Source organism: Accipiter gentilis, chromosome 32 (assembly GCF_929443795.1).
Source record: "Accipiter gentilis chromosome 32, bAccGen1.1, whole genome shotgun sequence".
Taxonomy (NCBI): Eukaryota; Metazoa; Chordata; class Aves; order Accipitriformes; family Accipitridae; genus Astur; species Astur gentilis.
This window is the reverse complement of record NC_064911.1, coordinates 5327057-5341712: the sequence shown is the minus strand read 5'-3', so window position 1 is coordinate 5341712 and position 14656 is coordinate 5327057. Positions and strand designations below refer to the sequence as shown.

Below are 14656 nucleotides of genomic sequence, written 5' to 3'. Positions count from 1 at the left end.
TGCTCCTGGTTCAGCTTGGCCACAAGCAGAAGTGTCCCATCCAAGTCTGTGAAAGATGGCCTTCACTCTTCTCCCTCCCAGCCTTCTCTTCTTCCTGCCAGGAGCTGTGAGAAGGATTGGAGTAGGGGCAAAGAGCTACCCCATGACTAGCCTGGTTTTCTGGGGTTTGTCCTCTCCATCACCATAGCCAGGGAGATCCCGTTGGGTGGCAGGCATGCTGGACGGGAGGATAAAGCAATGTGTCTGTAGTGCTGGGGTGCTACCATGACCCAAATACCTCAGCAGCACATGGTGGGTTCAGGTTCCACGTCATTGCAGCAGCAGCTGCAGAGCAGACACTGTGGTTTGCTTGCTGGGGGTTTCAGTCCTACCTTTAAACTACTCACCAAATCTCCAACAGCGCTTGAGGCCTGACAGATTGCTAAATGAAGATCTGGGAAAGATTTTGCTCCAAAAGCTAATGAGTCATGGTGTATCTGTGGTGCCTGTTTTTTCTTGTCTGTGTGGCCTGTAGGAATTCTGGCTTTGCAGGGTTCGGATACAGAGGTGCCAGTTTTGGTGCTTTCCACGCAGCTGCCCAGCACTGGAAAAGTCTAATAAATTACTCAAATTCATGACCCATGCTTGTCAGGGCCCTCTCTGATGGTGCTTCTTTGGCTCCCCAGATCACATCTGTCCTTCTGGCTAAGAAGAGAAATGATAGGTAATTTTGCACACGCACACCTTTTTTTTTTTTTTTTTTTTTTTTTTTTTTGGTCAGAAAATGTCAGTTCATCAAAACTAAAGCTTTTCACAAAAACATATGTACTGGTTTTGACCGGAAAACATCCTTCAGCTTCTGGGATGGGATTTCAGGTCAAACTAGAGACTGCCTCTGCAGAGCTGCCTGGATGTGGGACACCCCAGTCCTGTCCCTGCTCCGGTTGTACTCGGCTATTCCTGACCAGCTCCAACAGGAGAAGCTGGGAGAGCCAGGCACTTGGAGGCTAGCGCTCTGCAAGCTTCACCTCCTGAGTATGGCTCATCCTGGCCATGCAGGCAAGCCCCCTACCCCCTGGGAAGGTTTGAAGCCCCATACGAGAGGAAAACTTTCTGAAGTATCACACTCAGACAGGACACAAGCTCCCAGCTAGCCCTGCATCAGGTCTCTTGGCAAACCTCAAGCAACCAAGAAGTGCAAGGTTGTCAAAATGGTGACACAGACATTGGTGGCTTCTTGAAATCTGCATGGGAAGAGCTCTGCCAGGCTTCTAGGTGTGGTTTCGTTTGGCATTCTGGCATTTTAGCGTTTTAGCTGTAGGGCGACTCATCTGCCTGATGCTGTTTCCAGTCATGTATTTCAAACCAGGTTAGCCTACACCAGTCTGGGTCCATGGGCTAGCTTCTGTGCTGGTACAAGGCCAGGGAGAGGAGGCAAGCTGAGCTGACAGAAAATGTGTCGGTTCCGCAGTGACTCTGACTGCGTCTGGCAGTAATGAACTTCAATTTTGCCTAAAGCACGTGGGTGGGTGGCTTGAGGTGGGGGAGGTAATGGACGCTCTCACCTCTTCCCTGTGGTCATGTAATTACAGCCTGGGTGGCTCTCAGCAGAGGACAGAGAGATGAAAACTGCTCATCAGTGCAGATACAGCTGCCGCAGACGTAGCAGGGCAGAGACCCTGGCACTCGGGGTGGACGGAGAATTGGCATTTGGCTATGGCACAGGCTAGCTGGGTTGGCATCGTTGCTTGGCCAGGACATTGCAAAGCTCCCTCTCCTGGCCAGCACCAGTCTGAGACCTTGTGCTTCCCTGAGCCTGCAAACCTGCAGGAGAGCTCAGCACAGGGATGGCCGCAATGCAGAAAAAAACCAAGCGCTGTGTAGGGTGCGCAGTGCCACCTCCTCGAGAGACGCAGCCGTCGATGCTGGCAGGGGGAGGCAGCTGCCTGACCCCAGAGCGGCAAGTAAGCAAACCTGTTCCTAGGTTGCAAGGCTCCGTTTTTCTAAAAATAACCATTTCACAATTCTTTGACTTTATTTAAAGGAGATAGTGATGGAAGGACAGGTCATGTCAAAAAAAATAAAAAAGGATAAACATGCTTTTGATCACTTTCAAATGTCTAGTAGGCAGCTCCAAAACAAATGAAATTTTAGCTGTTGCTCCAAATGTCTCACAGAGTTTGGTTTCACCGGAGAATGCGTCCAGCTTCACCATGGTGAAAGTGCACATAAATATTATCCCTATCCAAAAAAGCCCTGGCATTTGAATTTTCCCAGTAGCCATGTGTATTTTTCAGTGAAATCCACCCTCATCCACAAGTTTGGCAATCCCCTCAGAGACGTGGGCAAATGCCCGTGATATCCCGCTTCCAGAAAAACAACCTGCTTCAGAAGAGGGTTGCTAAATGCTCTGCAAAGAGGATGTAGTGCTTCAAAGCTAGTTAAAGATGGTGTTGCATGTCAAAAACAGGACGTGTGCTCCATCCTGTTTCATTCTTACTTGCCTCTTTGGGTTTTTTTGGTTCGCATAATTCTTTTTTAAAATATGTCAGTCATTTAGCTCAGTTCAGAGAACCCTAAGAATACTTCTGTTCATAAAATGAAACTCTCTGTGCTTTATTGGGTAATCTCTGCACAGTCTTTAAAAAAAGATTGACAGAGGCTGGATGTTAAGAAGGGAAAGGAACATCAGATTACATTCCTTTCCTTGCATGTTGTTTTTTTTTTTATAGCACAGGCCACAGAAGCCCATCGTTTCTATAGGGAGCCCAGACCCTTGTGTTTGAGAAATTTAAGTTTATCAAAACATTGCAAAGTACATAAAGGGATGCATGTAGGAACCCAGTCATTTCACAGTGTTCCCGTCGTGCATATTCAGTGAAGTAAAGGTTTTATCGTCAACGTAAAGCTGGTTTGGACAGGTGTCCTGCAGTATGTGCGGGGATATTAAGAGCCATATATAAGAAGACAAAATGCTGCATAACTTCAGGAAAGTTGCTTTTGGTAATAGGGCTATTTTTACAGTTTTGGAAATCTGTATGGCTAATGTCCCTTCAGTCTGAAAAGAGAAGCCATTAATCCACTTTCACTTTTCATATTACCTGCTAATGGGATGCCATCAAACGGCACAGTGTTCCCAGCTACTTCCATTTTATTTCAGACTGATGTTTACTTTTGCTTTACAAAACAGATTATAAAGTTCCCCAGGGACTAATCTTAAAATCTGTGCAATGCTCCAGATTACTGAGATTAAAAGTTATCACAGTCCTGACTTCCAGATGGTCTGAACACCAATAGATTCACTGAAAGTGCATGAGAGTTGCAGGTCTTTAGCACCTCCAGAAAAACAGATTTCCATTTTTTAAGCTAGTGCCTTGCCAAAATGTATGTCTTCCTTCAATAAGTATTGGGTCAAAACCTGCTGCTGGAGCAATGTTTGCAGTATATATATATACATTAAGAATACCTCTTTTCTTGGCTCTCATAACCTCCTCTCTGCCCCCTACCACCTCTGGGCTGAAAAGTGTCACAGCTGAAAAGTAGCCAGTGGGACGGTGAGTGCAGTTGATGCAATAAAAATTTAGCTGGGATTTCACTTGCATGTTCCTTTGCACTGTTGAACACATGCACTGTGAGTAAAAAGCATTCATCAGAAAAGACTGACAGCTTTTTCCTAGGATCCCAAAATAACCAAACTAAAATAAGTGGTAAAGAAAGTCTTTTACAATCTCTTCAATCCTCTGTCAGCTAAGGCATTATATTAGGGAAGAAAAGTATGAAACCCAAATCCATCCCAGGTCTGTAGTTTAGTTTTCCCTGGAGATCCATCCTCTCTGATGTCAACTTACATGTATCTTTCATAGCCCCTTCATTCCTTATCTTTATGTAAATATCCAGAAGGTGCTCACACTCTGATAGATGGGCAACAAGCAATAGGAAAAGGAAGGTGAAAACTGATAATAAAAAAAAAACATGAGAGAGCCGAGGACTAAAGGTCTGTACCTTCAAAAGCTCAAACCTAACACTATACACAGGGATGGAAAGAAGGAACCTTTTCTGTAGAGTTAGCATCTGAAGATAGCAGCTAGCAGGGGGTACTTTATCTGCCCTGTAACAGAGGGGCTATTGCATCTTTGCCGAACCACTGTCGGCAAAGCCCAGGAAACATCTTGCTGTGCAGTTGATGAAACATTTGCCTGAGGTCTCTCACAGTCCTCCTGTGGCAGTTGAATAATGTCACAACCCAGGATTGTGTAAGAGTTGCTAGAACGGTAGAGATTCTCCTGTTTCATTTCATGTCACTGGGCTTTCTGTTGGGCTCTCCTTTTTTTTCCCTTTTTCCATTCTTTTCCTTGGGAAAGGGAGTATGTTTCTTGTGCAGGTCTCTCCTTTACTCAGGCAGTGTTAAGACAAAGTTCAAAAGAAAGGAAAACAATGTACCACTTCTTGTTTTCCTGTTCAGTACAAGATCAACTGCCAAACAGCCCCCAGAAGTTTCAGTATTAGCCTTTCCCAGAAGTACATTTTATTTCATTGTCCCTTTTATACTGGCTGTGGGGCAAGAGTTCCTGTGACTCCATGGGAATTGGAACCTGCTCTCACAGACCGACAGCTTTGGCCGTTCCTGGAACAGCTCAAGCACATGCACAATTTTCCTCATAGGCAATGTTGCATGTGTTGAAGTGTTTGTAGGGCCTATAGGTTTGTGGCCATATGCTGACAAGTGAGATTTTAGCATTTTTATAGAATATAATATTTAAAATGCTAACAGTGGTCTCTACTCAAAATGTGAAATTTGGCCAGCAGCAAATCCCTAGTAAATCTTACAGCCTTTTGTTTCCACACACATTCCCTGATTTCATTAGAAACATCCCATCCTGGAATCTGGAAAACACAAACCAAAAAAACCCAAACAAAAAAAAACGTCAGCTATGCATTTGGCAACGTTTCTTTCTGTCTACCCAGATGCAACCGTTCCTACTTGATTTTGTTTCTTCTTATCACAGTCTATGGCCATCTCTCCATTTTCTAGGGGGAGAAATGGATTACAAAGGTAAGGTGAAAAAGGACAGGGAATACATTTAGTATCTCAGCCAACATTCCCTTCCTTAAGTTAAAAACAAAGAGAGGGAGGGGATCATCATGTGAGCCACTAACTGCACAGGGGGTTTTTTGCTGCTGTGGTACAAGAGATGCTCTGTAAATCTCCATCGCAAGCTAGGTTCTGGTTGTCCTCCAACTGCCTTTCACACTCTTTCAGTGACTGCAGCATTTTGGCATGCTTTGCAAAACAGCTGGACTAAACTTTGGAGTCTGGTTTAACACTTTTGAAAATCTCTCTACCTGTCTATCTTTCCTTTCCTCCATTCATCTATGTACCTATTAATCTATGAATACCTATGAAATTGCTGGATTTCACACGTGGTGACAAATGTGACAGCCTCTGGGGCAGCACTTGGACACTTGTGCACTTCTAGGAAGGATTATTTCCTCTTAAACACCAGAGAACTGAGATGCAGATCACTTCGCCTGCAGAAGAAATTTCAGGTTTTGCAGATACTGATTCATACTTATGGATTTATCAGAACACACTGGCCAACTTCTGTTACTGTTTCTCATACAAAATTTCCATCCCAGGGACATCACTGGAATTAATCCGACGTACAGGGGGAAAGACGTTGGTCTTAAACTGTCCTGTGTATCTACTGGGAAAAAAAAAATCTCCTCTTCATAGTCAGAGGCATTCTCATGATACCACTGTCTGGTGTTAGTGACTATAAAATACTCTGAGCAGGGGAAGTCTCCAGAAAGAATCGTTATCTGTATCATTACTCTATTTACTGGTAGTAGACCCTTGCACTGTCGAAAGAGTGCATCAGCTGAAACAACAGGAACAACAACCTGGTTTCTAACAGCAAAACTCTAAACTTAAATCTTCATCCACTTCCACTCTAATTGGGCAGAGAAAAATCATCTGAGAAGCTAAATGAAAATTACTAGCCTATAAATGCCTGAGGCAAAAAAAAAAAAAAAAAAAGGCGAGAGGGAGGGAGAGGAGAGAGAGAGAAAGATGGGAAGTCTCATGTGAGTTTGGTTAGTGGAAAAAAAAAAACCCCACGTACTAAGTATGGCTGCATGTCATTTTTCAATTTGCTCATGTTAAATAATGATCTCTAGGGCAGAGAAAGAGTGGAGTGAAAAGGAAGAGCTCTGCCCTCATCTTCTTTAGTTTCTGCTGGTCTTTTGCAGTGTCTGGCCATTGCTTGGCTATCATATAAACTTAAACATGAACCACGGGCAGTTTGGCATGTCTTCTCCTCTATCCTGGACCATGTACCTGATGAGGAAAAACAGAGCAGCCACTGGCTTTTTTGGTAAAGACTTCTTTATCTTCCTTTTTAAAAGTTTTTGTTTGCATTGTCATGAAATAGAAATCTTGACTGTAAAGTAATAGAAAGTATTGGGTTAAAAAACTCTTTAAAGTAATATAATTTCTGTTGGAGCAAAATAAGGAAATCTCTCACTCTGTGCATGTGTGTGCGTTAACTTCCACAAGACAGTTGAATACATATGGGGGCTTTCGCTAATCTGTTAAGCGTGTTGCAAGCCTTTTTAACTGAATCAGTTTCTTCAGAGGAAATACTTCAGAATAGTTTTTATTTCAAATGCTTGGGATGGGGGTGCCACCGAAGCTGCAGGGAATTGTGCTGCTGAGTGTGGCAGTGGAAGGCGATGTCCGTCCGATGGCACTTAATTGATGGTTTGCAACTTTGCAATAGCAAAGTGATCACAGAGGACCAGGTAGTGCAAATGCTCGTTGTCAGTTGATTTGAGTCCCAAGATTATGATCACTAATGATGCTGTCTTATACAAGCTTGAGGCTCAGCCTATATGCTTGATGAGTTTTTAATCCCTCAAAAATGACAGTGGAGTAAAAGTTCTGCCATCAGAGCACCAAAGATAACTTTTTATCACCATGATATTTTTGATAAAATAATAAAAATTTTAAGAAAACATTGACAAATCCTGTAGACCCTGCTGTGGTCCATTTTGCTGTGTATCTGTAGAGAATAAGACTGCCTTTCCCAGCGTCACCGGTAGCTCTTGCCAGGCAGTGTGCCAGAGAGGAAGACATAATGCGTTTTGTTTAATATTTGGCATACTGCAAAATTTGTTTCTTTTCTATAATCCTGGGGCTAGTTTTGTCTTAGTGACTATCTTTCTGCTAAATATTTACTGAACTAAACAAATGGATATCTGTGTGCAAAAGGGTTTTGTAGCAAGATTTTAAATATTTTTACAGTTTTTGTTTTAAAAGATCCCATGAAGACAAAAGAATGAAAATTGGGAATGAAGAAAGAAAAATCTATTATTTTTCATTCCCGCTCAAAGAGTCCTTCACTTTTCCTCTCCCACCCCGCGTTTTATCAAGTCTATATGGCACCTTCCTTAGGGGGCTGCTGTTAACATCAACTGCAGCAAAGTTTCTGTTTGCAGTTAGACAAGGGGACAAATATTCTTCTGATTTATAGACCATGAACCCCCTGAACTCTGAATTCCATTCATTCTAAACCAGTGCCAAATTGAGAGGATCACCATTTGTTTCTGTTGCAGAGCACTTGAGAAGATGGCATTGAGTCATTTTGCAATATACCTAAGTGCTAGATAAAGCCTGACGCTGAGGACTTGCCATCCCAGCGCTAAAAGGTGATGTGCAAGCTGTGACTGCCAGAGGAGCGGCCGTGTGCCGTGCCCCTGGGACAAGTCTGGCCTTTCCCTGGTTTGCTTCCACAGAGCTTCACACACAGTGCAAGTGCTGAAAAAGCCTGCCACGCAGCTGGGTGATTTATTAGGTTTTTCAAAAGCAGGCAAACCAGTGAGATGTTATTTTTCTGACTTGTCCGAGGTATTATGACCCGTGCCTAGAATAAATCTTGGTGTTTGTGGGATGCTTTCTGCTTTGTAAGGTATGAGGATTCTTGGTAGTTATCTTTTTCATAGCATCTGAGAAATTAGCCTCTTAATTTCATGCTCACTTAAAGAGTGTGGAGTAAGAAGCAATTTAAAGAAGGACCACAGAATCCCAGAAGGGTTAAGGTTGGAAGGGACCTCTGGAGGGCATCTGGTCCAGCCCCTCTGCTCAAGAAGGGCCACCTAGAGCTGGTTGCCCAGGACAAATGTGAGTGTCAAGTTAGAAACATTTGTTGTATTTTAGATTCTGGTTTTAGCAGATGCACGTAACTCTTGCTCTGCAAGACAGCGAAGATACTGTAGATAAATGGAATGTTTAGTGGCTGTCACAAGAGATGGTTTGCATAGTGCATAAACCAAATGAGCAACTACCTTTGTTTAATATTGTCCTGTGCAGGTTTGATTTGGTGGTGATAATTCACACCTAAAAATCATGCAAGGATGCTGTGTGTTGGCTAAGAAAGGCTAAAACATATTGCTACATGTGTCTGTTGCCTAACAAAGCTAAAACTAAGGCATTTGCAGGCCCTAATTTCATAATTGTGCAAATGAGCTAGAGGAAAAGCAGATTAAAACATGCTGTTGTCTTTTAAAAGGAACTTGCCAATTTATAGACAGCACATTGTGCCACTGGGTATTGTGTGCAACATCTGTAACTGGAAAGCAGTAGGTGAATATGATCTTGAGCTAATCTCGCTAAGCTTTGTTCACTCTACAGCAAATTTCCTTTTAAAAGAGTTGTGTATTGTAGTTGGTATTCAGGGAGCCATTTATTATGACTTGCTGACAAGAGTATTTCATGCTCTTGAATATTCTATAAGGTTAGGGTATATTTCAGAGCATATTTGTAGCAAGACTGAAGTTAAAGGTCTGGAATTACAGCTTTTCTTCTCACCTACCCTGACACAAATCAGGGCCTCACAACTAGAATTGAGTAAACAGAGAAGCAGGCCCGTGGAGGAGTTTGTTGCTTGGGGGAGATGGGAGTCATCGGGTTTTGTTAAGCCTTGCTAGATTGTCATCCTCCTGCATGGCATTTCCAGGCCACAGGAGGACAGTCCTAAGGTGCTCCAAGCCCAGCATCACTGTCCAGAGACAAGGAGGCATCAGAAGGGAAGAGGCAAGGGACGGAGGGCCGGCTGCCTCAGCAGCCCCACTCGGAATGTGCAGGGGGACCTGACTCATCTCCCCTGCTCCCTCCCTCTCCCTGGACCACACTCTGTTCCCTTGCTGGCACACACAGATCTCCTCTTGGACAAATGAGGGCGGAGGCTTTGATACGAAGTTGCGCCTCATTATGACCTGGGGGAGATCTGTGGTTGAGATCAAAGATAATAGATGACATACTTGGTAAATTAAAAACACTTAAGAAAAAACCACCCAAGAGGAGTAGCGATGATTTCCATTAAAACAAAGTAACACTTTTGTAGCAATTATTTAGGTGTTTTAAGTCCAATTGGTGGTGGTGAGGGATGCCAAACCGACAGCCCTGGAAGGGCTACCTTCTGCCTCCGCGGGAGCAGCAGTGCCCGGTGCATGGCCATCCTGCACGCCGCTCCAGGACCACCCACGGGTCCCCAGGGCAGATCCAGGGGGTCTGCCTTTGCCCAACCTGACGCTCAGGATGACTTGCTCCCTGGGTCCCACAGGCGGCTGCGACTGTCGCCAACACCCCGCAGACCCGCCTCTGTGCGCTGGTGCGCTGGTTTTGTTCCAAGGGAAGGCAAAGCATGGGGAGGGAGCTGGTTCGTGCCATCACATCCCTCCATGCCCAGCAGAGCCCAGGTACCCTACAGCAGCCGTGCACGAGCTCAGTCCAGCCACATCCTAGGACTTGTAGGGAGGGAGCCCCAGGTCTTCTCCAGGAAGCCTTTCCCCACCTCCCCTGCCCTCACCTTTCTTTCCCCTATAAGTTAAGCAGTCATTTCGCCGCATCCCCCCAAACGCTGTGAACCTCCTGTGTCCCACAAAAGGTGCTGACATAGAGTGAAGCCTCGGCATAGTATTGATCGACACTGGAAATGGACTGGGGTTTGCCCAGTGTGGATTGGTGTGGGCCTACCAGTCTGAGTGGAGATGTACTGTCATACCTTGCCCGGAGGCTATTTTGTAAAGCAGAAATTTGCACTGCAGTTAAATGAGGATTTAGGCTATGGAGAGCTGAAGGGATTGTCACAGCTTAAGCAGAGACAGTGCTGAAAACAGATAACTCTTCAGTCTCAGTGAGAGTGACACTGAGACCAAGAGTGACACCGAGAGTGACACTGAGACTAAACAATTGGCTGCCTTTCCTAAAAACTAAAAATGAGCCCATCTCTAGTACCGCTGTGCTAAGGTATCTGGACCTGTTTTGAGTTATCCTTGGGGAATTGAGGGTAGGTCCGGTGCCACCAGCAGATCCTCAAAATGGCCTGTGAAAGGACAAAATTTAAGAGCTCAGAATAGCCTGTCATGGACACAAATGTCTTGGAAAGTCCTTGTTTAACCGACTGACACAGACGGTTCCTGCAAACATTTGCATCAGCTTAGGAGTCCCCCAAAATAATCAAATTGTGGAAGTCCCCTAAAATAATCAAAGTGTAAAACAGTTTTATGGGTTAAACTGTAATTGTAGCATCAAAAGAAAGTAATAATGAAAAATAAGATATAAAAAGGAATGAAACAATTTGGAAAATATACTTGTCCTTAGGCTAACAAAAATAAAACCCAGGGGAAAGCAACATGCCATGGAGAGTACCGCAAAGAATAAACCTTCTGAGTAACTTTGGTGCCTTTAGACTCGGGGAGGGGCACGTTTTGAAAGGAGTGCAGAATTCAGCCTGTGGACCTCCTGATTCCCCTACTTGTGCCACTGTGGGATTAGTCATCTAAGATTTTAGTGAAGGGCGATATATCTAGCTGTACCTGTCATTTACAAACCCCGGGACAACCCAGGAAAGACATACACGGAAAGATCCCAGTACAGAATTTCATCTATTATACACAGGCGTCGCTGTCAGTTGGTCGGCACAGGCGTTGCTTTGCCAATGAGACCAGCTGAGCATCAGATCCTTTCACTGCAGAATCACTAAAAGCAAGTAACTGACAGCATCTACGTACAGTCCTGAGCAGCTGATACTGAAGCATCATTAACATGGAGAGGTCTTACAACACTGGATGTGTGTATCCTACGTAAAGCACGTCACACACACTTGTACTAGATTTTTCTAGTAAATTCTTATTATCAAAGCAAAAGAAGAATTATGACCTTACACAGAGATAAGACTAGTCCTAGTACATCCTGCCCTTTCCTAGGCTTTGTCCCGTAAGCACATGCTCAGCCTAAAACTCCAAATGCGTCTTACTGGGTGAAGTTTAGCAGAAGATTATATGTGTCTGTGGCAAATGCTGGTGCTACCATAGAAGTAAGTGGCTTTTTAGCTAGGGTTTTTATTATTAATCAGGATCAAAATTATCCAAATATTTTTCTCCTCATATTACTGTCATTAAGGCCTATATCTAGAGAGTTTGACCACATGTCTTCCTGAAACTTCTCTAATTGCTAGCCCACGCATCCCACAGCTGATGAGCTGGCCTGTACAGGGAGGATGCTCCCTGGTGAGTACAGGGCGGCTGGCACAAGGCTGACACCAGCATACCCAGGCTCAGACCTGCTCGGGCAGAGGCAGGCACAGGTGGGATGTTAAGTGGAGAAGAAACAATTTAGGAGATTAACTTGTGGCTTCTTCTGTGGCTGTGAGAATGCATTAGTGGTGCCGAGCGTGGTTAATAGCGCCTTCGCATCTCAGTCGGGCTTTTCTTCCTCCATCCCCGGTTCGATCAAAGGATGTTGCGGTGAAAGTCCCAAGCATGATGCCCCTAACAGCTCAGAAGCAAAACCCTTTTGCGCATTAAATCATTGCTGTGTGCATGAAATCATTGCTGTGCTGAGGAGGGTTAAATATAAAGTGTGCTGGCCAGTGGAGAGCAGACAGATGTGGAACAGGCTCAGCTGCCGGCTGAAGGCACTTGCAGGGCCTCGTGCAGCTGAGACCAGCCCTATCATCCCAGACAGACACTGGGAGAAGCCTAGTTCAGGGCGAGGAACAGCTTCTAGCCAAATCTCTGTCTGTGCCTCCTACAGAAATGAAGTATCTGGGATTTACTACTCCTAATCTCACGGAGATTCACACACCAGGAGAGGTTTCATGTTAGCTGAGGATAAGGGGGCTCTCTGGGACAGCAGTGTCTGTCCCTCCCCCCGAGAATCCCTCTCTAACCACAGCAATTCCTGCTGAGGCTCACATGGCAAGGGCACTGCCTGCTTTTCCTGGAGGGCTGCAAAAATATGAAAGTAAACTAGTTCTATTTCATGCCATGTGCTGTATTTGAAGCAGCAAACTGGACTGGATTCGAGACTGAAAGGCAGTTCCTGTCTCATCCAGTCAAATTAAACACAAAGCTCCAGCTGCAATAGCCTCGCGCTGTGTCCCCTCTGCAAGCCCCCCGCGAAAGAGACCCCAGTGGCTCCTTTGCTGCCAGTTTGTTGGGTAGCTCTGCAAACTCACTGCGTGGAGCACTCCCACATGGGCAATGAACAAGCTACCGTCATTTACCCCATCACGCTTGAGTGGGTGATGGAACAAGGGGAAGTGGAGTGAGAGAATTAAAACCCATCCTGACCCTTAAAAACGGGAGATGAAGGAGAGGAAGGGACAGAAGGAGCAGAGAAGCCATCCATTCACTGAGTGCCTTTCCTAATAATATCACCTGTTGATATGAGCATCACAATGTCATACTGGGAATAACATCATCATTTTCTCCTGAACACTTCCTGTTTCATCATTCTAGTCTGTCAGAGTTTCTAAATGGTGAAAGTAACACAGGAAGAAGAAAAAGGATGCAGTTAGCATCCTTATTTCTCCCAGCTGTTAACTCCAGTCCAAAGCATTGCAAGACCACAACTTTCCTTCTGGCAAGCCTGGGAGGGAGGGAGGGAGTCTCCTCTGGAAACCGTCTTTCTTCCTTTCTGTTATGCTGTCAGGAGCTCCTTTTCCTTAGGATTGAAGTGTCTCCGCATCTTGTTGACCTGAACAAGGAATCCCTCATGTAGAGGGATAATGGGAGGATATTTTGGGATCTAGAAATCTTTCTGTCTTAATTTCACTGTCTCAAATTTGGGTAAAGCTACTACTGATTTAGGCTTCTGTAGAAAGTTTTGATATCTCTTATTTATTTGCTGAAAAGCAATGTTTATGTCATAAAACTCCCCTGTAATTGAGGTTTTTTTACTGGCAGAGTGAAAGTCTCCCAGTCAAGAGGCCATGGATGATGTCCCACAATTTCCCAGGTCAGCAGTAAAGTGCAATGGGGGTGCCTAGGGAAGTAGCTCTGTCCCAAGGATACACCAAGGCTTTCAATCTCCTGCTTATGACCCTATAGGAACTTTTGCCATCCTTTATAATTCATACTTAATTTTGAGTGAAAACCAAGCAAACCAACCCTGAGAAAGGCAAACCCATACCAAGTAATTTGGTATGATGCAGTATGAATGCTACCGTTACATTTTGCCTATTAGCACCATGGCTATAGCGAATTATTTTTCCTCAACCGAGTACGTTCAGTGACCTGAACCTCTGTCCCATCCGTCACTGCTAACTGCAGGAGCAAAGTCTGGGGCACAGGAGGGAAATCTATCTGCACAGCTCCTAGCATAAATCAAAATATTATTAGGGCTTCTCCAATACGAATTGAGCTCACGGAGCGCTCAGGGCCAGCTGACAGCTGAGCTGCAGTTCCTGCTCTGCCAGCATGCCCTTGCCCTCAGAAGGTCTTGCGGGGGGAATCAAGTAGTTATATTCATTCTGTGCCATCTGCAGAATCCTCCTTATACCAGAGTTGTTCCCTGCTGTCCAGGTGGGTCAGATTTACTGCTCCTTTTAAGTGTCCTGGAACCAAAGGAGCCGAACTTTTTTCTTCCCCTCCCCACTCCTCTTGCTGGTACAAGGCATCCATAGTGTTCCTACCAGAGCAGAAGATCAAAAGCCCAAATGTTACAATTAGTCCTGGAGGTTGTTATGATGTGAACCTGAGTACATAAATGCCACAGAAAATACTAGGTGTGGGTGATGTTATCTGCATTAATCTAGGCATGTAATGAGCATAGTATAATGGCACACAATGCGTATTTTTTAAGTTTCCAAACCAGCAAGTACTTATACCAGATGGCAGCTTTTCAACAATTTCCATTCCCTTCTCCACCCCACACTCCCCAGTATTTCAAGTAACTGGCTTCTCCTCTAGGGATTAGCCACAGTAGAATCATAGTAAATGACTGATTTTCCTCACTTAGCCTTCCCCCAACCGCCTTTTAATTTTGAACTGCACAGAGAAAGGAATCATCCAAAAGCTCCGAGTGTTTGCATGTGTTTGTTTTCCACAGCCCTCTAGAATGGCCTCAAAATCATCTGGGCTCCTAGGTCATGTGGTACATCCCGGTGATTTTTGGCTTCACTTCTACTATTTCTTAAACTTTCCCCTCCAAGGTGCTTGTCAAGCTCTGACTTGAAAAGTTCAAGTGATGTTGAATCTGCAGCTTCCCTGGGAGTGTATTCTCCTGCCTATTTGATCTTAGGATCAACGTTGCCCCTGCTCTTAAAACTGAACTCGTTTTACTTCAGTTGGCATCTGTTATTTCTTGTCTTATCATTTTTAACTAATGAAAACA

At 44.6% G+C, this 14656-nt stretch overlaps 1 protein-coding gene across 3 annotated transcripts in view; it reads left to right on the top strand.

The window, feature by feature from the left end:
* The window catches only part of RUNX1 (RUNX family transcription factor 1), a 175332-nt gene that overhangs the window by 74820 nt on the left and 85856 nt on the right, over positions 1–14656 (top strand). For 2 of the 3 annotated variants that reach the window (XM_049834715.1, XM_049834716.1), the window contains exon 2: positions 6229–6353. The exons of the other annotated variant lie outside the window; for it this stretch is intronic. In XM_049834715.1, coding sequence (XP_049690672.1) covers positions 6266–6353 — 88 coding nt within the window. In that variant the 5' untranslated portion in view covers positions 6229–6265. The remainder of the gene's footprint in view (positions 1–6228; positions 6354–14656) is intronic. 3 annotated transcript variants of the gene reach the window in all.